The sequence below is a fragment of the Melospiza melodia genome, chromosome 11, assembly GCF_035770615.1.
Source record: "Melospiza melodia melodia isolate bMelMel2 chromosome 11, bMelMel2.pri, whole genome shotgun sequence".
NCBI lineage: Eukaryota > Metazoa > Chordata > Aves > Passeriformes > Passerellidae > Melospiza > Melospiza melodia.
The window spans coordinates 17,248,207-17,270,860 of record NC_086204.1 but is presented as its reverse complement, the minus strand read 5'-3'; the positions used below and the strand labels follow the sequence as shown (position 1 = coordinate 17,270,860).

The window sequence follows — 22,654 nt, the reverse complement described above, 5'->3', positions numbered from 1 at the left end:
TTTGAATTTTAGACATTCTCGTTTACTCCAAGTCTACTTGATCAGGCAGAGGAATGTTCATGGTACAAAGAGTTTCTAAAACTGCCTTACATGGTTGGGTGGTCTGGAGACATGAGCCAAGGGGTTCTCTTGCAAAACAAATTTGGCTCTGGTACCATGAGTGTAATAAGAGATGGAAACAGGGATGAGGACGGAGCTCCCCCAGTGCAGGGAGCCTGGGATGCACTGGAAGTTTCAGAGACAATGATGTTTGAGGTGTAACAGGGACCTCATCAGCACCTGGAACAGCCTTACAAGGGCTCACAGGCACTCCCAGAGTGTCTGGAGGGGTACTCTGGACTGTTCAGCCCGCAAGAAATAAAAAATATTGAAACTAAATGTGGATATTCTGTAGATATATCTCAGACCAAAGGCTGAGAAAGAATACCCAGGTGGTAATTCCTGTGTGCTGTTTTACACCTTGGCTTGTCACTGCCCCTGTACACATGCTGTCTGCAGGCTGTACTTAGGCAGAAGGCCACTGCAATTACTTTCTTGTCACTGGTTTCAGTCATTTTTTTCTTGTTTGTACTACAAATGCTGGAGTCACATACATTAACTTAACAGCGTGGTATAACAAATACCATGGTATAACAAGGTCCTGTTAGTTGCTACTTGCAAACAGAAAAATAAGGTTGCTAGTTGAAAAACAAGATGATTAAACCAAAGGGTAATGAAATAAACAAATTATGCAAAAGTGAAGGGAAACTTACAGGCCTGCCAGTTGGGCCTGCTATGCCTTCTTGACCAATAGGGCCAATATATCCCTGTAAACAAGCAGAGAATTTATTAGTTCACCATGTTTCCAAAATGAAGAAAATCCGCATGACATGTCCTAATTTAAAGTTGCTCAGCACACAGACCTATCAAATATCCAGAAGATCATGGTGGTACTCTCTAAATATTGAGTGCACATTGCAACAAAATCAGTAAAGTAAATATTTTAGTAATTTGTAATCCTTATGCTTGGAAATTCCCAACACATTCTTTAACATGAAAAGTGATGCACTAAAAACAGTGGAAACTTAAGTACTCTGATTACAAAAGACCACATATTTATTGAGCTACAACCAACTCTACCCTGAGTTATATTATTGCCCACAAGGACTCTTGTATGGCTGCCAGTAAGTGCTGCTAAAATGCCACTTTTCAGTTCCATTTCACTTAGAGCAAACTGCTTGTGTCCAATGTTTATCTCATATAGGAATGTTTAGAAAAATAAAGTAGCTATTAGAACAGTCCCCTAAAGCTGCTGCTCTGCATCTGGTTAACTGAACAATTCAGTTCTGTGATGGCAAAGTGGCAGTGAGAGAACATGTTGTAGCAAGGCCTCCCATGCTTCAGCCTTTCACACTTGATGCCACACTGGATGCAAAAAAGGCTAATGATGTTTCCATGGTTTTGGGTGAGCAGCAAAGCAGAATATCATGAAGAATGAGCTAGTGGAGGTTAGGAACATTTTAGATTAAAAAAAAATCTTCATTAAAAAAAGACTACCTATTAATTAATAATGCCTGAGCACCACTATGTCTTACAGCAGGCAAAGTTTGATCCCTATTTTCTTTTGCTGTAGAACACAGTTACACAATGAGCAGTTTTGCCAGTAAGAAGAATGTTCAATAGACAAAGAAATACAAGGTCATAAGATTACACTAGCAGATCCACACTTAGCAGAGCCTGCTTTTTTCTTTCAAGATTAAGGGCCCAGCTCTGTTTGTGGGTCTGTGTGCATGATGTAACCAGAGCAGTGTTGCTTCTAGACTCAGGCAGAAGGGTTTGGGTAGAGGCTTCTGGCCTTGTTAATAAGAAAAATGATTATTTTCTATGTTAAAAGCATGTGCCACTTTCAAACCATCCTAACAATCTCTTTCATGCAGTGAAACACTTACAACTTGGCCTTTTGGACCTTTCGGGCCCAGAATTCCAACTAAGCCAATGTCCCCTGCAGGGCCCTGAAAATGCAAAGGAACAGTTTAATCCAAGATGGACATTAGCCATCCACCTGTTTCAAACTCTTGCAATCAGTGAAAGGAAGATCATTTCTAAGAGCAGTAAGAGTGAAAATACCAAGTGCACTGATCCAGAATGTTTGTCCTTAGACAGGGAGCACACAGTTCTGCCTATCATGTTCCAACAATCCAGAGATATTTTGAACAAATTAGTGTTAAAGCTGATTAATTCTGTGCTTTCATAATGTTCTCACTCTGTAAATAGCTTACAATCTAAGAGAAAAGAATGAGCACATACTTTTGGACCTGGGAATCCTTGAAACCCCATTAAACCTTGATCTCCATCTTCTCCCTGCAATAGAAGCAGGCATCCTTAGCATTACTTCACCTTGCTAACTCTTGGACTACTTGTTTTGCATCAACCACTGTGATTACATACAATCTGTCCTTTCAACCCAGGCTCTCCTGCTGCTCCTTGGTCACCTGCTGATCCTGGAAGGCCTCTTCTGCCTCGCTTTCCTGGATGACCTAGAAGGCCTTTCTCACCCTGCCAATAAGAAGAAAATATATATTTGAATAGAATTATGGAAGTTGCAGATGCAAATACAGGTTTCCTGTCAGAAGCATGGAACTTGCTTTCTCCTTAAGAAATACACTTACTGCATTTATTTTGTTTTCTGCAGGAAAATAATTAAGCATACACAAAAATGCAAAAGCAGTGACTTGACTGCTCCTTGACTTGGAAATACAAAAAACATACATGTTGGATCAATTCTAGTATGGTATCTCTCAGTGTAATCAGTAAAATTCACAAAATTAAATACAGAACAGACAGGTTAAAAGTGAATTTTAAAAATAATCCTCTGAGCAAGACACAGTGTACTTGTTGAAGTCCCTGCTGTTAGACTAAAAATCCACATTGATTCAAATGGAAACTAGACAAATTCCTGCAAGAGAAATCCTCTGAGGACTATCAAATACACCGAAGACATGTCTAGCTCAGGAGGTTATTGAGGTGCAATAAAGGCTGTGAATATACAGGTTTCATGCTTTGTGCTTATGCTTTTCCCCAAGTTTTACCTTTGTATTATTTGCCTTGAGTCAGTATGCACATTATTAATGCTTATTCTGTAGTATATGTGGCAACAGTTTGCCCTCAACTCATCTATTCCTTGCCTTTCTCCGATTGCAAGCACTTCTGAGCAGGAACTATCTCCTACAGCTCATTGCCTAGGCAAAGAAGTAAAATTCAGACTGGAGGCAGTGTCAATAAACACTGCAAATAATGAATATAGTTTATACTAGATAAAATGATAAAAATACATTATTTCCAGTTTCCAAGTAACTTAAGGTTTTAAAGAACAGCTTACCAATAAAATGTCACAAAGAAAAAGTTTAGATAAAAATCATTATTTTAGATAAAAAAATCTATTCTAAATAAATAGAAGTCTATTCAAAATGAAGGAAATTATCTGTAATTGTTATTTGTTTTCTTGTTTTAAAATTGAAATGAATCTAATTTATATGAGGATATGCTGATATCAGGTACCTGGAACTGACTGGAAAATGGAGCACACTCAGATTTTCTTTCTTTCAGAAAGGGCTAAAAAAAACCAATTTAAGACCTGTGATAAATTATATACTTATCAGCTCCCAAATCTGAAACTTAGGCTTGAAGTTATGGTAAATCTCTGCTATTAGATTGCTTAGATGCTCAAATCATCCTGACTGTTCTAGTAGCTAGAAACAAGTTTAGAAAAAAGTCAGAAAACATCTGACCCTAAAGCTGGAGTGAACAAATACAAAGTGTTTTGATGGCTTCTGGAGTTGGGAATAGCATTCACATGGATGAGACCTCTATTTTCAAGCTACAGTTTATAGAAATGTTGTAAACACAACTTGTAATCTTACCCTTCAAATAAGCCTTGATGTCTTTTACTCACATGATTAACAGCAGTGTGGTGGCTCCACAGCCACCAAAAGCAGCATGAAGAACAAACAGTATCAGCAAAACTGTAATTAAACAACCAGATCCCATGTATGTACCTACCTTTAGTCCAGGTGCTCCCATGGGCCCTGGCATGCCTGGCAATCCCTTGGGACCTCGAGCTCCAGGATAACCTGCTGAACCTGGCAAGCCTGAGTTTCCTTTGTTGCCCTTAACAAATTGAAAATAATGGTTTACAATGAGAACAGCCAAGCATGTTTTTCATTCTATGCTGGAACAGGCAAATTACATAGAATCAGCCAAAAACACTTAATGCTGTCTGTATGAATGGACACACAATGGTAGTACATCAAAATATATAGAAAGAACAATGATCAGCAGTATCATGTGGATTTCTACTAGTATTCCAAAAGTAAAAGGCTGAAAATTGTTTGAACTTCTCAGTATTCATTCAGTATTTCTTTCAAGAAGAAATAACTCCACCTGAAACAGAATGAGACTACCTTCCCAAAGAAATATTCAAAATTCAACATGTTTACTTCTAAGGAACAGGCATGCTGGTAATACTAGTATGGTTGTGTGCACTCTGTAAAGATTCACACACAATAACATTACCAGATGAAGAAAGACAATTTCATTTGTTATAAAATTGTATGAGAACATCAACCTATCAACAAAAGCAACTATTTTAAATGAAAAAAACCTGTTAGTGAGTACATGGAGTTCAGCCACTTTTGACATGCTACAAAATGGAAATTTGCTACCATACAAATGAATATTTCTGTGGTGTAATTTAATAGAAATATAAGCATATATGAATCTTCCTTATTTCCTGTGACATTCAGTTAAGCACTCATAGAAATATAAAAGGTTGTATAAAACATGATTTTTGTATTAAATGTCATTTTTTTGGGCTTTTGAATATGGTGATGTGGCTTATAGATTGATGGACTGATAAACTTACATAGCAAAAGTTCTGTTCTTTTTACTCATTGTGGCAAAAATCAGTTATAAACCTCTCTTACACTCTTACAAACTGTAATGGGGTAATGGAGTTGTCTTTACCATGATTGTATGACATTTTTGGTGGAAAGGCAAAAATGCAAAAATCCTTTGGGTTGATTCTCCTAAATCCAGCTCCAAAGAATTTTAAGAACTTGGAAGAGGTTCATGACCTGAGAGTGGAGAAGCTTGAGTAGGGTGCACCTGCCCCCTACGGGTAACTTGTTTAATTTTCTCTTTGCTCAACCAGATCAGAAATTCATACCTGAAACAACAATGCCTCATCCAGCACCTTGGCTAATTCCTAACTCCAAATCTACCTTGGTAATCTTTTATAACAATTACTGGTCCATCTGGGGAGAATACTGAGAAATTCATACTGGAAATTAAAATGGTCAGACTTTCAATTATGAGAACTACTCAAGGAATCTTGTCCCTCTCTCTGGGGGGATTAATTGAAGAGCTGTGTCACTGCTCCCAGTAGCAGCAGGTCAACACCTTTGGCCCCCAGCAAAGAACAGTCAGACAAAAAACCCATTTCCAAGAATGCTTTTAGATACCTCACATACCTAATACTCTACTTCACTGGCTTTGGACAAAGCTTCATAATTATTTAGGTGGAGAGACATAAGTTACAAATACAGAGTCAATAAGGAAATGTGGGATTATCTCAGACCCTAAGAGGAAATAGGCTTATTTTCAGGACCAGAATTGTGCAGCCACTCTAAGAAATGACTTTCACTTAGCTGTAGTTACTACTGTCATATTCCAATGAAACTGTTCACACAGCACACTTCCCTTATGCTAACTTTATATCTTGGCTGGAATATTAGGAGCAAAAGAGAAAAAAAATTAAAAATTGGTCTAATTTCCATATACTCAAGGAACAGAGAGTGGTCTCTTCCTTTTAAATACCTTAACCCTGGAAAATTCTGTAAAATGCAAAATGACATGGAGGAAATGTGGAAAGCAACTTACCTTAGGGCCAGGCTTCCCTGACAGCCCAGTCTTTCCAGGGTTCCCAGGACTGCCCTCTGGTCCAGGGTACCCAACTGCTCCTTTCTGCCCTGGTGCCCCTGGTTTTCCCTTGAAAAAAAAATCAAATCAAATATAGCATTGTTTGCTCTTTTCATCTTCACCCTCCCACAACTGGATTTCAGTCACAGTATTTCCTAAACCCTACATTACAACAGACCCAGTGATATGAATGAATAGTTGCAGGGGGAGCTCTGAGTTAGGATGTTTGCTTTAGAATTCTACTGGTTTAACCTTAGACTTGCCCTGCCATGGGATCTGAGCAACTTCAGCTGAAATCATGGGACTGATTTGTGTGCCAGCCTGGAAGATGCCTGAGAGTGTCAATTCTTAAACTGAAGTGAGGAATCCTGATAAAGTCATCTATTTATCCCTGGAAAAAACCCAACCATACACCTTTTTACCTTTTATTTTACTAAATGCTCAGTACTGGCCTATCACAAATTTATGCTGTTCAAATTTGAACATACCAAAAATACAAATTTGTAATATGGCAAGTTTGTGGTAACGGGTGCTATACTTGCACAAAAAAGGCCTCATTTGGGATGTGATTTGAAACTTCCTCAAGTTCTAGTTTTACTGTCTCCTCATTTCTCTGTATGTCCCACTTTCCTTTTTCTCCTTTGCCTGCTGAATGATCCCTGCAGCTCTCCAAAAGAACATGCTGAGTATTTCCAAAGGACACACAGTTCCTTGTCTTCAAAAGGCTCCTCCTGCACTCTGCCCAGCAGGCACAAGCTCTGTGCAACAGCTGCTTTTCTCCAGTTACTGACAATGTTTTGATGTGAGGTAGTAAAAGTTATTTACAATATGTGCTTGCGTGGCATTATTTATTAGGGGACCAAAATAACCTTGATGCATTTTGTTCTTCATTATGTTTACAGGACACCTACTGCTTCCTGCTCTGGTTTCTCCCTCAGGGAGAAGGGCATGCAAGTCAGCTCCTCTGCAGTAACTCAAGAAAAAACATTAAAAATTTCAGCTCAGGGCAAGCAAGAGAAATAAATAAACCTCAAGGCATTTACCACATGTATCCATCATGGACATATGGATCCAAACTTCTGTAGACTGCAGAGGATCAAAGAACTGATGGGGTCAGAAGTGAACACAAGTACAGTTCTGTGCAATATAATGTGGTAACTTCCAAATGGACTCCACAAATGAGCCAATTAAATAAGTTCACAAGTGGGAATGACCTTGTTGTTAGTTGCACATCACTTCCATATGCTGAGTAACTGAATATAATTCAGCATAAATTAACAAAATTCCAAAAATCATTAATATTCAAAAATGACAGGGGTTCCTTTTTATTTTCCTGGATAATAAAAAGGCTCTTGAGAGTGAACACAAGACCTTCTGGGAACCCTGACACAATATAATTCTGGTTTTATTAGTTAGTATTTTCTTTGTTTTATAATTTGAAAATAGGCTGTAGAATTTTGTTACTTACAGGAATTCCAGCTTTGCCTGCTTGACCTGTTGCTCCTTTCTTCCCTGTGGGTCCCTAGAAGTTACAAATATTTGTGAACTGACAAATGTCATAAATTCAATCCCCTAAGAAGAGCTGGGGATTGTTCCCCTCTAGTATTCATGTTCACATTACCTGGCTTTGGACCAGATTATTCACATCTCAGGAGACAGCAGAAAGTTTTTAAAGTAAAAGCAAATACATTTTTGGCAGAATTGTGTATGTTTTTTCCCTGTTGTGAACCAGTTTTTAAAACTTTTCCAACAATAATCATAAAATGTTTTTCATCATGAATCTGGTAATTTCCCCTGTATGAGGCCCCCCCTCTGTGATGAAGTGCACTTTTATTGCATTTCCTCTACTCTTCAAAAGGGAAGTCATGAAAAGTAGGCAATGCAAATGCACTGAATGTCTGTGGAAAAGAATACTAGAAAACAATAGTGTCACATACCACAGATGTGAACATTTGTTTTTATCTAAGACCTACACAAAAGATAAAATTTGCTTAAAACCATAATTATTTTCATCTTGACTGACCTAGAATTTGGTAGCGTAGGAAAACTAGTGTAGTAGTGGTAGTGTAAGAGATACTGAGCAAATAACATTCTTGTAAGTGGTTTAGTGACACAGGAGGTCATGCACCAAGGAAGAAAAGCTCAGAATGGTCAAAAGCTTTTCAGAGAACTTTGTTATAGGATAGTCTGCACAGAATATAAAGATTTATAGCATCAATTTTATCCCACCTCTAAAAGATGCAACCACTGAAGAGCAGGAACAAGTATAACACTTTTTAGCATAGAACAAATAGAAAAAGTTTTCCAAGATTTTCTAGACTAACTATTTCAAAAACACTTCTTAAAAGTTATGCTATCACTACCATGCTGCAGTGGCACAACATGCAATAAAGTGGAAAAGCCTGGGTTATTTAAGTGTAAATGTTTTATAATTATGCAAATATGACAAAACCAGCAAAATGTTGTTCTATTGTCAATTTAACACCTTTTTTGTTAAGAATGGCACAAAGCCCACAAGTCAGAACTGGAATGTGCATATTCAAATAACTTAATATTGTTTTCATTAAGATTTCTGGATGCATGTAAAGAAAACCCAGCTGATTCAGTGTTGCAGTTGGTGGGATTAGCTTTGCAAGGCTTGCTATAGCAGCACCAGTAGTGGCACTGCAGGTAAGGCTCTGTCACTGCTCCCAGTGTTAACACTTCTGTGGAAATCTTTAAGCTCTTATGGGCAGCTCCATGCTGGGTATTGGTTCCACATTTGTAAATGGCAATATTGATCTGAGGGGCATTTGCAAGACAAAGAAAACATTTCTTCAAGAGGAACTGCTGATTTTGTCCTGGAATGTGAGCAGTGTGTAAGAGCAATATATCCAAGTTCATAGCTGGAGCACATGTTCACCATGTCTCCACATCATGTTTCCTTTCTGTTGTTTCAGTCGATTCCTGTCTACTACAGATTCTTGTAGCTACCTACAAAATTTTTAAACTCTAACAGAGTTGCTTCATGGAACTTCTCAGACAAAATATCTCATTTAAATTCCAATGGTAATTGGTATTTTAAGAAATCTTTTAGCCTAATGCTTTTGAAATCTCAAAAGCCAATGACATTCAGTTCATGGAAGAACATAAACACTTTGGCAATTTTCAACACACCACCAAGATGAGCTAATACTTCTAAAGAGAAAGATTTGGTCTTTGATCTTTGTCATGACTTGCTCTGTCATTATTGCTCTATATTCTGTAGCAAATTCCTTATTCCCAGGTCTCTGAGAACTCAGTGCAGTATAGTACCAGGAGGCTTCATTTACAGATCAGAGAAGCAAAATCCCAGTTAGCCTCCAGAGCTACTTGAACACAAGAAACTCCACTTTAGGGGATAATTAAATATCACTCAAATGTTTCCAAAAGAGCTTCTCATAATTCTTGATATCACTCCAAAGTAAAACTACTTAACTATCAAATAACACCTATTTACTAACCAAGATCATTATGCAATTTTCCACTTTATATTTCTTTTTGTCCCTGCAGGTATGAAAAGGAAACCCAAACACTCAGTTTTAGCCTTATGGAACAGTTTTCCAAGGATAGCCAGTGAACAACAAAACCCTACAAATTCCAGGTAAGTGCAGTTTTGGTTTACTTTTTTCTACTTACGTCTGAACCTCTTTCTCCTTTTAGTCCTTGCTCTCCCAGTTCACCTGGCTCTCCCTTTGAAAAGAACATACATTAAATAAATTCCAGGAAACATCTGAATGCAAATGCAAACATATTTTCAACAGTCAATAGAGAAATCTCCCTGTTTGAAATACTTACTGGAGGTCCTTGTTGTCCAATAGGTCCTCTAAGCCCTGGAAGACCTGTATGACCCTGGGAAAGAGAAAATATAACATATTGCAGTACAGTAACTAGGACTGCCATGCTCAGTGAGCTGCAGAATTCCTTGTAAAGCCCATCCTGGGAGGTGTCAGGTGGACCCAGATTCATTGACATAACCTACATAAAGTATGGTGAGATCTCCAAGATCAAACTCTACAGAGCTCTTATTCTTTACATTCTCTACTCCAAGCTGCAAGTGGGAATTACATATTGTTTAAACATTTCTGCACTTCTGTAAGCATAGATTTGGTTCATGCATTTATTAATATGTCTGTCTGTATTACTTTGTAATTTGGATATTCCCTGTCAAGGACTGTCTCTCTTGTATTTGAGTGAACTGCATCGGTGATGAGCATGAGTTACCATCCAATTTTTATGCACTGAAAGACTGAATATAATTCATGAATAATTTTTAGTATTAGATTTTAAATAAGTAGTGCTTAAATTTCAGAGAAAAATGTTAACTACTACAGTATTACAGAAACACAGATCTGTTTAAGTTAAAAGTGGCATTTTGAGATAATTTATGGCCTCTTTCTCAAGCAAGGCCAGCTAGAAATTATTGACCAGGACCCTGTTTAGTCAAGTTTCCAGTATTTCCACAGATAGAGACTCCACAACCTCTCTGGGCAGCCTGTTCTGGTGCTCAGTCATCCTCACAGCAAAAAAAAACAAAAACAAAAACAAAAACAAAAAACCCCCCAAAACCAAACAAACAAAGAAATCACCAAAAAAACATTTCAAAAGGAATTTAATGTGCTTCAGTTTTTGCCCTTTGCCCCCTGTCCTGTCACTGGTCACTATAGAGACAAGTCTGTCTACCCCATCTTCATTTCCTCCCATCAGGTACTTGTACGGACTAAGGTCACTGGAGCCTCCTCCAGCTGAGGAGCTGCAGCTCCCATGTCCCCACAGGAAAGATGCTCCAGGGTGTCCAGGGGTGCAGCAGTGCAGAGAGGACCAGCACAGGATCCCTGCACAGCTGTGTGGGAAGGTGACACTGCTGCTGCATTACTCCACATGTCTGCAGAGCATGCCAAGCTCAAATAAAAAGATAAAACCCAAGAGGTATTACCTTGTAGCCCTCATCACCAGGCTCCCCTCTATCTCCACGTTCACCACTTCGACCCTGGAGAGCAAACCAGGGAGCAAACTGTAACAGCTGAACTGAATATAATGCTGCAGTGAAATATGAACAGAAAGCTGGGATTTCTCTTAAACTATCCACTGAGAGGGAACTGAGGAATACAAACATAAAGGGTAGCTTGGATAAAGGAATAAACATGATATTTTTCTAAACAGAATGCATTGCAGTCACACAGTAGCCACAGTCTAAATTTTTTTGTAACTGAAGACTAGAAGCTAAAAGATAAATATTAGATGGTGCTTAATGAAACAGGAGGGAGAATTGACCTCAGTGGAACTTCCCCAGATTTATACTTATATATAAAACATACATATATATGTACAAACTTAGAATCTGAATGGATAAATGAAGTGACTCTGGTTTCAAGAAAGACATGCAAGGAAAACTCTCTTATGGCTTCTGTAAGACATATCCATTAAAAATTGGATTCTTTTCTGAAATGACTTGCTGTACTCAAAATCTGCTTTAATTGTGAAGTTTGTACTAATAATTTTGACAGATTCATAAATGCTGCAGATACACTCCACATATGAATTCAGTACAAAAATGTTTACAAAATGCAGTTCTCTAAATCAGCTGAATTAGTTTGCAGTGATAATGAAATAAATCAAAATATATTTTTGATTAGTAAAGTAATCAAGTGTAACTCTGGGTAAACAGGGTAAAATTCTTTTCTAAAATGTGCTGAACTAAACCCAGACTAATGGCATTAATGTCATTAAATGGAGGGCACAGATGTCTAAGCAGGAAAGAGCACACAACATCATTTTCATTAAAGGACCATCATTCTATATTTTTGTACTGATTCCTAAGACAATGATATAAAGCTTCAGAAATAAATGCATTTGCTCTCGTCCTGAGATGCACTAGTATAATTTTTTTGAGAAAGAAAGACCTACTGGTTCACCTATGGGCCCAGGTAGTCCAGGGACTGTATTGTCTTCGCCTGGGTAACCCTAAAGCAAAGAAAAGTATTAAAAAATGTTAACTTGGAAGTTCAACTTCATGCACATAAGTTCAAATGCTAATAAGAAGCAGAGAAGATGTTGTATAGATGCTAAAAGTGAATATGATGCTTATGGTTTAATATCATGAATATGGTAATTCCATTTTAACATTCACCTAAATGTCCCAAAGACATTAAGGACTAAAAAACCCTAAATATTTGCTTTATTCTCAAAGGCAGCTATAAGGAAAAAAAATTATTAACTGAACAATATCCATATAATTGTGTCTTTATTTAATGAAAAAAGGATAAACAGGATATTTGACAAGGGGAAGAAAGAAAATTTCTTCCACTATTTTGAGAAGTACATTTAACAGAAAGAAAAACAAGAGTACAGAAGACTCCAACATTAAGTCTGAAGTTGATTAAAATGTAAATATGAAATAACTGCCATCCAAGTTAATAAACAAAAACTTATCTATTCCAGATGATACCTAGCAATAGTAATGCAACGAGAATCACAATTTAAATATGATTAAGAACTTCCACAGTGCATCAAAGTGGTTTTTCAGAAGTGACCCAGCAACCGAAACACCTAGCTGTCAACAAATCAGTTTTCAGTTTTTGTTTCTTAAATTGTATCAAAACCTATTTACAACATCAGCCACTCAATGCCTATTCAGAGTATTTACTGCAAAACTTGCTCCAGGTTGCAGCTCTGTGTCAAGGGCAGCTCCAATCCAATCTCCATGAAGTGAATCCAGGTACCTGCCCTCTTGGGGTCACAAGGGTTTCAGTGAGCATACAAATCTGTTTTCAGGATTTGAGACTTGAGAGAAAAACAATAAATTTGACACTAAAATAGCAGTACTGAGGCCACATCCTGTCCCTAACATTTTGTATTAACCACAGACATTTGTCCATCCTAGCTGGACTTTCAGGCAAATCTGTGGGTGTACTCACAGCTCAGAGTTAAGTAAATATTTAGCTGGTTCTGCACTGATTATTTTTGTCAGCAGTGCTTGCTGAGGGCAGTGGTGCTGTCTGATACAATAGACTGTGTTCTGTACAATGGGTACCTTGTGCTTTAAAACCTCAAACATTTTAACAGTATAATTTTGGACTCCAGCTCTGAATGACCCATTTCCTCACTTTGCATTTCTTTTCCTAGTCTTTGACAACACTAACAAATACTGCAAATGGTGGCTTTTGCTGCTTGCTGTGGAAAACAGTGTGTGTGCAGTAACATTTCCTCCCTTTATAACTTCACAAAACATCAGTGAAACCCATGTTCATACCTTTTCTCCTTTGGGGCCTGGGGGCCCTGAGGGCCCTGGAGGACCTTGGTGACCCTAAAGAAGCAAACCAAACACAAATTATTTTAAAACAAATAATTTAAAAAGCAATTAATTCCAAAATTTCGTTTAGCTACTTGCTAAATTTCTTTTTCTGCTTGAAAATTATTCTAAATCATGTTATGACAACAAAATCAATGGCAGAAAATTGACTGTGTGCAGGAAAAGCTCTGTGCATTTTGGGAAACTACATGTTCTGATAGGGCTTAATGCAGGTGATGGGAGCTGGGCTGGTTCTTGCTTCAAGGCTGGGGTCAGAGATGGGTGTTTTTGTTTGGAAAAGAGACTGGACAGTCTGCTCTGTAAGAAGATGACTCAATTAATCTATGATGATTTTCACAGCTATTTTTCAGTGAAAGTCACAATATCTTTATGTCCTTCAACTAACCTCATTGAATCAGTTTCTGTTACTTAAATGGAAACTACGTGGCCAGACAGTAAGCAGAGGTGGTGGTGTTTGCTGAACTCTCTTTATAATGAATAGCTGTAGTAGCTTTAGAGGAACTTTATTCAGAAGGGGTGAGATGAGTTGGATAAACAACAGTTTAAAGTTTATGGTAAAACCCCCCTGTGAGCAAACTAACAAAAGCCAGGCATCCTTGCTTAAGGCTAACAGTTCTGAGTAGGCAAATACACCACATAAACATATGTGAGTCCTGAAAATATTTGTTTAGTTCTAGATACAGATTCCTCGGATATTTGAAATTAGAGTACCACAGAGTTACTTTGGGATGTATGTGTATATAAATTCAGTAAAAAACCTACCCCATAACCTGGAATTCCTGGCTCTCCTTCAGGTCCCATTCCTCCTAGATGTCCCTGTTAAATGCAGTAATCAGAGAGAGAAACTAGCTCCTTTGTAGAGTGCTACAACAATGTCTACTATATAAAGTAAGCACTTGGAAAAATCTTGAAATATTGACATTTGACACCATGGAAAACTTTCTTGTAGGTCCTACTTCATTTATTAAAGAATACTGGGCTTTTCATTCTTCTGTGGAAAAACTGGTCAATGTTTTGAGTCCTAACCTTATAGTCTTTGTACATAATTAAATCAAATAGATCTGAGCTTTGAGAGGTGAGGAAGAACTCTCTTTACAAGTACTAGTATGCTAAGGGAAGCAGGGGGTGGTAATAACCTCAGAAAGTTGACTCCTTCTTGTGAAAATATTGGCCATTAGACATCAAACTTTGCTTCTGTACTTCATGTGCTCAGGGGAGTACACTGCTGCATTCAGTGGCCACAGGACTGGACTGAAACAGCACTTTGCCTCTCTAGTGGGGAGTCTGGATGCTTCTGTGCATCTGCCACACAGTATGGAGCAAGCCTGGGGAGCTTACTATGAAAGGAGCTAAAAGTTAATGGAATAGACTTAATTCAGTTGACTTTGGACCAGATTCCTATTTGATAGGAGTAGTAGCCTTCATCTGAAGTGCTTTGCTTCAGCCATGGCTAAGGCTGATGGTATGTGACAGCAAACCCCTTGATTTTTGTTCCCGGAACTGCAAAGGTTTATAAACACCCACAGCAGTGAGGTTGTATGTGGAGTGTGAGACATGAGAGTTCCACGGTATCCTCTGCCATCCCACTCCCATAACTGCCAGATAACCAAAAGCTTGAGGTGGCTCCTTCCAGGTCCATGCCCCAGGTTTCTGTCTGGAAAGGTGAACAGGTCTCATTCTGATGCTGAAAGACTTCTGTAAGTAAGAATGTTTTGTACTAACCACGGGACCTCGAGTTCCTCTTGCACCTTTAGGACCAGTTTTTCCAGGTTGGCCAGAATCACCAGCAGGTCCAGTTTCTCCTGGAGGGCCAAGCTGCCCCTTTTCCCCCTGTTGGTATTATTGCATTAAAGATACTAAGAGATTGACACTAAGTTTCAAAATGCAATTGATGCTTAATCAAAATGTGTAACAGCATTATTTAATAGGTATGACATTTACTGGATGGTATTTACTGTAGTTATTAGAATGTCAGAGCTCAGAACTCTGCAGTATGAGTCTCTGCTAGAGCCTTCTCATTGAGTCTTTGTTTTCTTTTAGTCAAAGCTTGAAGCAGAAACTGCTCTGAGTTGCAAAACTACATCTTGATACAAATTTAAATTTTCTAAGACCTTGAATGTCATTGATTGCAGAATGATGACAATTCTAATTGCTATGGCTAACAAGTAAAAAATTGGCTTGAAGCATGACACAAAACAGGGATAGTTTTGGTTCAATGGAATTTTGTAATGTAAATTTGAGTTTCAGATAAAAGGAAGGGAACTGGGGCAGATGAAAAATACTACCTTCTTTCCTAAACGGCCCCTCTGACCTGGATTTCCTGGTGCTCCTTCAGGGCCCTATAGATTTATTAGGGAGAGAAAAAGAAATGTTTGAGAAAGGCCTGGAAACATGTTTAACCTCTGCTCCAAAATGCACAACTAAGTAGGCTAGGGTAAAGCAGAGAGGTGGGAGGAAAAATGTCATTAACTGTGTCTTCAAGCAAGTTAGTAGGGCTGTCTCAAGTTATAGCACAAACAAGTGGGCAAATTCCAGGGATTATTTATCAAAGTAATGGAAAAGCACTGCAAATAAGGGTGAAAAAAAAACATTAAATCTTGCCCACACAGAAAATGTTACTTTACAGATTTGTGAAGCTTATTTGTTGCTTTGTAAGCTACTGCTTAAGGAAAATGTAGTATTAATCTCACCTCCAATGAAACACTTAGACAATGGGCTATAGGAAAATGATTTCCATGTTTAGACTAGGATATTATGATCTGTCTGCATCCCTAGAACGAGGTCAAACCAGAACTGTGATGTGTACACTCCCAGATGCCAGGGAGGACAAGTGGAGAAGGCGGCAGCTCTACAGCTGCCTTTGGAACATGTAGAACAAAAACATGAAAAATCCCTCCCTAACCACATCCTCCCAAAAATCGAATTGCCAGACCTGCATGTCTCACTGAGGCACAGAAACACTGCTGATGTTGATTATTGTACACAAGTATAATTACATAAAGCGTAGATATGCCAGGGTTGAGCCATTTTACAATAATTTCAACATAGGAAACTTCCAATGTTCCCCAAAACTACCAATTCAAAATAGAGTCAAAGAAACAAAACTTGTTCCGCAGCACACTAAGGGTGCCAACAACCAAAAGAACACTTTTTTCATTTCCTAGAAAAGCAATTAACAGTGAAGAACCCAGGACAAAAGACAGCAGAATGTAGCACTGATGCTTAGAGGACAGAGTGGACAGTGCTCCCAGCCATGAACAGCTGGAGCTCCAAGCAATGTTTTGTCAGACCCCACCATCATACAAGAGCTGCACAGAAGGCAGCCAGAGGACTGCAGATGAGAACACGATGGTTTTTGGTAAGGGAAGCTGGTCTGATTTAAAGCTACAATACTTGCTTTGGAAGCTGTCCTCCAAAATTGTTCTCATGAAGGAGCTGCATACAATTTCATGGATGGATTTTAGTTGCTAGGAGTGATGCCAGAACAAATAGGCAAACTGATCTAACAATGTTATCTGTGAATTCTAGTGCTTGTCTACTATTTGATCAGGGTACGTTTGATGCCACATTGTTTGGAGAGGAGAGCTGAAGTGAGAGGCTCCAGGTTGTGTGGTACATGTGTCTGGATGACAGATGCTGAGGAATCACCATTTGCCAAGGTAGTCCCGTATTTAAAATAGGAAAAGCATTTGTCTCCTCTCTCTACCAATCCTGAACTACACTGGAAGCTTATTTAAATACAGTCATCTCTAATTACATAGAAAAGCAGGAAAATCAAAAATTAAGGAAGAAAGAAAAATTAACTTTGTTTACTAAAAGCAAACAAGCAAGAAGTCCATTTCAACCAGAAAACACTTACAGGAATTCCCATAAGGCCGGGTTCACCAGGAGGCCCAGCAATTCCTGGTAATCCCATCTCTCCTTTTTCACCACCTTCTCCAACAAGTCCCTGGTCTCCAGGGTCTCCCTAAAACACAATAAAAAAAACCCCAAAAATCCCTTAGTCAGCCTGCTTCTACAGGATTACTTGTTCATAAGAAAAGGGAATTCTGAATCTCTGAGTTTGAAAAAGAGCCCACTGAAACTGATGTGAACCTTACCAGTCAAATTCAGATCAGGCTCTAAGTTAGGGTAAAGCCCTGTTTATCCCATTCCTACACTCCTACAGCCACATTTTGCCTCATCCATCACCAAGTATCTGAGATTATTCTCTATGACATCCCCTGTGCTGGCACCTGCCACAGTCCCTGGCACAGCACTGATCTAATCTGGGGAGCAGAGCACCCTTGGGCTTGCTTCCTCCAGCACTTTAGCCAACACAGACAAAAGCTGTACTCAGGTAAAACTTGCTTTTCTTTGTCAAGCCACTCAGCTCTGCAGCCCTTGCAAGCTAGATATGTACCCAAAAGATACAGAAAACCCTGTACTTTACAGGACCTCCTGTGTTAAAACTAAGTGCACTCAATGGGCTTAGTTGATCTGGTACTGACATAGGATAAAACAGGAGATTTGGGTCCTTAGGCTAATAACAGTACTTTAAATCTGCTGCAAAAATTTAATATACCTTTGGGCCATCTTTTCCTTGAACACCGTCTTCTCCTGGAGGCCCTGGTTCACCCTTATGGTAAGAAAGAGTTGAAAACAAAGTTATTGCCTATATTTCTTGACTAGTTTTATACATGTTTATTATCCTTTGGAAAACTTTTAGTTGCTCTTAGTGTCACAGTGTCACAGCCCATGAATATCCAATGCAAGAAAACATACAAGATGATCAGCATTAGAAAAATGAAGCAATATTATGCCCATATAACCCTGGAGATTTAGACAGTGGCACTGAGATTTTGTTTGGATTCAGAGCATATAACATGTAATTACAGTAACCTCAAAAATATACCAGTTCTGTCCTGAAACTTCCATGTTTATGTGGATAACTACTATATTGGTATGTTTTCTGTAGGGCCATTTACCATTAGAAATATTTCAATATTATAATCACAGAATCATCAAGGTTGAAAGAAAGCTTGAAGACCATTGAGTCCAACCATCAGTCCAGCACCACCATAACCACATTCTCAGGTGCCACACCCAGATGCCTCTCAAACACTTCAAGAGACTGTGGCTCCACCACCTCCCATGGCAACTTATTCCAATGCCTAAACACTCCTTCAGTGAAAATTTTCCTTCTATTCTGAAGGTTCCAATCTGAATCTCTCCTGGTACAACTTAAGGCCATCCATTCTGTCCTTTGTTAGCTGGCAGAAGAGACTGACCCCCCACCTCACTACCGCCTCCTTTCAGGCTGTTGTAGAGAGAAAGGAGTCTCCTTTTCCTCAGGTTAAGCAACCCCTGCTCTCTCAACTGCTTCTCAAAATCTCTGCTTCAGCAGCTCCGTTGTCCTTCTCTGGACATGGTCCACACCTCAGTGTCCTCTTTTGAACTGAGACCCAGAACTGGACACAAAGCTCAAGGTGCACCTTCACCAGTGCCAGGAACAGGGAAAAATTCACTGCCCTGCTCCTGCTGGCCCCACCATTGCTGACACAGGCCAGGAGGCCATTGGCTCTCTTGGCCACCTGGGCACTGCTGGCTCATGTTCAGATGGGCTCTTGACCAGCACCTCCAAGTCCCTTTCTGCTGAGCAGCTCTCAAGCCTCTCTTCCCCAGTCAATACTCTTTTTACCTTGCTACAATATTACACTGTTTTTTCTTTTAAAAAAGAAGCTATCAGAAAATAGTTGCTTATTGAATTCTTCTGTTAAATCAACATTTCTCAACCTGCACTTCATTTGTAACTTCTCTGTTATGGAAGAAGATATGCATCCACAGCTTACCCTCAAACCTTGGTCACCTGGTTCTCCAGCCTTCCCAGCAGGTCCAATGTCTCCCTGGATATCACAAGAAAAATCCATTTCAAAGGACAACATTTGTAACAATGACAGGGTTTACAGCTGATGGAGTCATCATGACAATAACAGTATTTCTTAATGATCTGTCACTGTATTTGGCTAATGAATCAGAGCTCTCTGATTTGCTTTTATGAGAATTTGAAAATATAAAGATCTTAAGAGAGAATAATTTCAACATTTACCTTTGTGCCTGGTTCCCCCTGCAGACCAGGTTCTCCTTCAGGGCCAGGAGGTCCCTGCATGGTACAAGACCTACTGTTACATGACCACAGTAATAATTTTGCAACAACTAAATAATACACCCAAAACTGAAGCAGAAGAATGGCCTGAGACACTGGGAAAGATGAAGGTCTGAAAAATCAAATCTAGACAACACAGTTATTTATTTTTTCTAGAGCCAAACACAAAAGAAAGAGTAGAGGAAATACAGTGTGGGTCAGGAATATATTGAAGACTCAGCAGTACCCCTAAGCCTGTACCTTTCACCATAAATTACTGCTGAGCAAGCATCTATCTTCTGCAAATCTGACTGACACTTCAGCTCTGTTTGGGCTTGGAGCCAAGTAGACACAGCCTTTGGAGAACTGAACCCTTTTTGGAGGCCTCAGCCCCTAATGAGTTGATGATATCAGACTGCTTTTCGTAAAGTTTACACAGAAACCTTGGCAGTTACGTCAGAAGTCTGGATTTTGGGTGACTGAGGAAGAGTTTTTCTTTGAATATGCCAAATCCCTACTGCTCTAAGGTACTTCATTACAAATGCTGCTAATACATTCTGTCACATTTCTCTCAATGAAATATTAAAAATAAAGCAAAAAACAGAAGCAGAAGTGCTTCAGTTTTCTACAGCTGCTTTCCTTTATCTACAAATTGAAAGAACATATGATTAAAGGTGTTTTACTGCTAACTGCAAGGAGAACAGTGCTTTCAAAAAAAATTGTTTGCTCAATTAAACCTTCACCTTCTATGACAAATGTCATAACGATATGCTCAAAGACAGTGCTTATAACAGAATAAGCTACTTATTTTAGACATTCTTTGGTAACAGCTTTAAATAAGAGTCTCTGACAAGCTCAAGATATTTAAGTCAGCTGCAGGTTTATAAATTTTTTTTTATAAACCTATTGTCCAGGATTAGTCAATTATTTAAGTATTTGTAATTGATAGATCAGTGATTAAAATCTCACCTCAAAACCCGTTTCTCCAATAGGGCCAGCATCCCCTGGTTGTCCTCTTGGACCCTGGCATTAAACAAAATTTTGGATGCATTATTCAATTAACATTAAATTACATTGTAGAGTATTCAATTTGTCTCTTCACAACTCCTCCAACTGGAATAAAGAAATGTATTTCATTGTCCCTCCTCCTGAATCCAACAGTGTATCCAAGTCCCATGATGGCATACAGTACCAACCTTGATGCACTGAAATAACATCTGAAATAATAGCACAGATGTCTTTTCTTTTAGACAAAAATAAATTATTATCTGAACTAAGCTCTTCTCTTGAGTAGCTGAGACTTTGTTTAATTAAGGTTTGTTAGACTGTCTGGTTTGCTTTGTGGAAAAGCCTACAGTCTGGTGTGGAATTAGCTGAAAACAACTATTTCACCACGGACAGGACAGTCACTGAGGCATAACAGACTAAAGGCTTCTTAGTAACACTGATAACTATAGCATAAGCATTTTATGATAAGCCTTACATGTAAGGAGCAAATTTACTGCAGCAACAGCCAGGGATCATTTCCCAAAGTGGCATGCTCAAATTCTCTGCACATGTAAGATCTGAGCTCACAGAGCAGGATTTGTGGGCTGGGAGCAGAAGCTGTAACAGCTTACAGCTGATTCCACAGCCACTGGGAATGTATGTCCAGACAAATCAGCTCTCTGCATGTAACCAGTCTTTGAACTTCCTTCAAGTTCATATCTATTTATCCCTTTGGGACTCATCTATGTCTAAACACATTCTAAATTCAAAACATTTTCTTGATCTACAATTCTCATGTAAAAGAAAGATGCTGCTTCTATTTATGACAGAAGCCATTTAAAAAAATATTTACTCTTATTTTGTCTCACTTCCTCTTACAGACTCTGCATATGGTTTTGCTCCTCCTGATGACCTGTGAATATTCCCTTCCCTTTTAAAAACAATGTAAATTGCATCTTACTGACAGAATTCCAGCAGATGCATCTATTTTACCTTTTATCTTCATTTAAATATGAACAACTAAAATTGCAGTTACTTCCCTTTGATAATTCACTTTGTCCTAAACTAAGTTAATTGATTTTCATCTGCAGAAACCCCATGAAATTCCACTAGGCAAGTGTCACAAAGCTTCAGTTTGCTTCACAAATCAAGTATTTCTTCATATTACCATGGAGATAAGGCTGCTGGATCAGTAATGTATCTTTCTCCCAAGACTTTCAGAAGCCAAAATTTTATAGCAATATGGGAACACCTTTTAACCATTATTATCAGGTAATTTGCAAAGGATTTTACTGAAATGTCTGACAAGTAGATAAAGTTTGAGTGCAATTTAGATCAATCTGTTAATACAAATAGCTCTAATTGCTCATCTTTCTCTGCTCCTCCACTAACAATTAGGGCTTTTCTGTTCTGTGTAGAAGTGGTGATAGGGCCAGAAAAACTCAGCAGCTGGCTTCCACAGTGACCAGCTGACAGAGGATGAAATCAAGCTGCTTGGATAGGCAGCTAAAAAAGAGCCATGCATTTTATTGTGCAATATCTTCTGTCATTTTATCACTTTCTAGCTCCACAGATCTTCTGAAGACATTTTACTCTTTCAGGACTTGATAGAAAAGATATCCTGTTCACAGGATAAGCTTTTCTTCTGACAGTGAACATGTGGTTTCTCTGATGTGAGCACAGAGAAATGTAGACCACTTAGATTAGGTAAGGCAGACAGGCATGCTACTGATATGAAAATTCAGACTTGGCCAGAAAATGGCAGGAATTTGACATCTAAAACTTTAATTGTAAGGCTCTCAGATGCTGCAACATGAAGATATAATAAATGAAAGAGATGAAATAACAAGAATCCAGCGATAACTATTGGAAGAAACACATTTTCTGTGAAATATTTTGCCACTCCTACAGGTTGGGAGCTCAAGTTAAATATGTAATTCTATCCTAAAGAAAATTTGTTGGGGTTTTTCTAGCCCTCAAAATGTGTAATTACTTTTGTAAGCATGGATTAGTAGAAATAATATTATAAAAATACTAGATACTAGTAATACTAAAATTAATACAACTTTTATCAACATTTCACTTTCGAGATTTAAATTAACTATGTGCAATTTACTGTGCAAAATTACATTCCAGAAGCAATGTAAACACACAATTTTTAACAACTCTATCAGATTTCTGTACCAGAAAATGGGAGCCTTCTCCCAAATCCTACTTAGACAGCATATATTCCTTTCCTGTATTTACATAATCTGATT

General features: G+C 38.5%; 1 protein-coding gene across 1 annotated transcript in view; it reads right to left on the bottom strand.

Moving 5' to 3' along the window:
- The window catches only part of COL24A1 (collagen type XXIV alpha 1 chain), a 119,066-nt gene that overhangs the window by 11,139 nt on the left and 85,273 nt on the right, over window positions 1–22,654 (bottom strand). The window contains exons 33-52 of the mRNA XM_063165770.1: window positions 20,379–20,432; window positions 19,374–19,427; window positions 19,117–19,170; window positions 17,850–17,903; window positions 17,145–17,252; window positions 15,571–15,624; window positions 15,008–15,115; window positions 14,048–14,101; window positions 13,226–13,279; window positions 11,881–11,937; window positions 10,910–10,963; window positions 9,772–9,825; window positions 9,613–9,666; window positions 7,424–7,477; window positions 5,917–6,024; window positions 4,039–4,146; window positions 2,428–2,535; window positions 2,287–2,340; window positions 1,929–1,991; window positions 753–806 (exon numbers count right to left, since the gene is read on the bottom strand). Coding sequence (XP_063021840.1) covers window positions 753–806; window positions 1,929–1,991; window positions 2,287–2,340; window positions 2,428–2,535; window positions 4,039–4,146; window positions 5,917–6,024; window positions 7,424–7,477; window positions 9,613–9,666; window positions 9,772–9,825; window positions 10,910–10,963; window positions 11,881–11,937; window positions 13,226–13,279; window positions 14,048–14,101; window positions 15,008–15,115; window positions 15,571–15,624; window positions 17,145–17,252; window positions 17,850–17,903; window positions 19,117–19,170; window positions 19,374–19,427; window positions 20,379–20,432 — 1,362 coding nt within the window. The remainder of the gene's footprint in view (window positions 1–752; window positions 807–1,928; window positions 1,992–2,286; window positions 2,341–2,427; window positions 2,536–4,038; window positions 4,147–5,916; window positions 6,025–7,423; window positions 7,478–9,612; window positions 9,667–9,771; window positions 9,826–10,909; window positions 10,964–11,880; window positions 11,938–13,225; window positions 13,280–14,047; window positions 14,102–15,007; window positions 15,116–15,570; window positions 15,625–17,144; window positions 17,253–17,849; window positions 17,904–19,116; window positions 19,171–19,373; window positions 19,428–20,378; window positions 20,433–22,654) is intronic.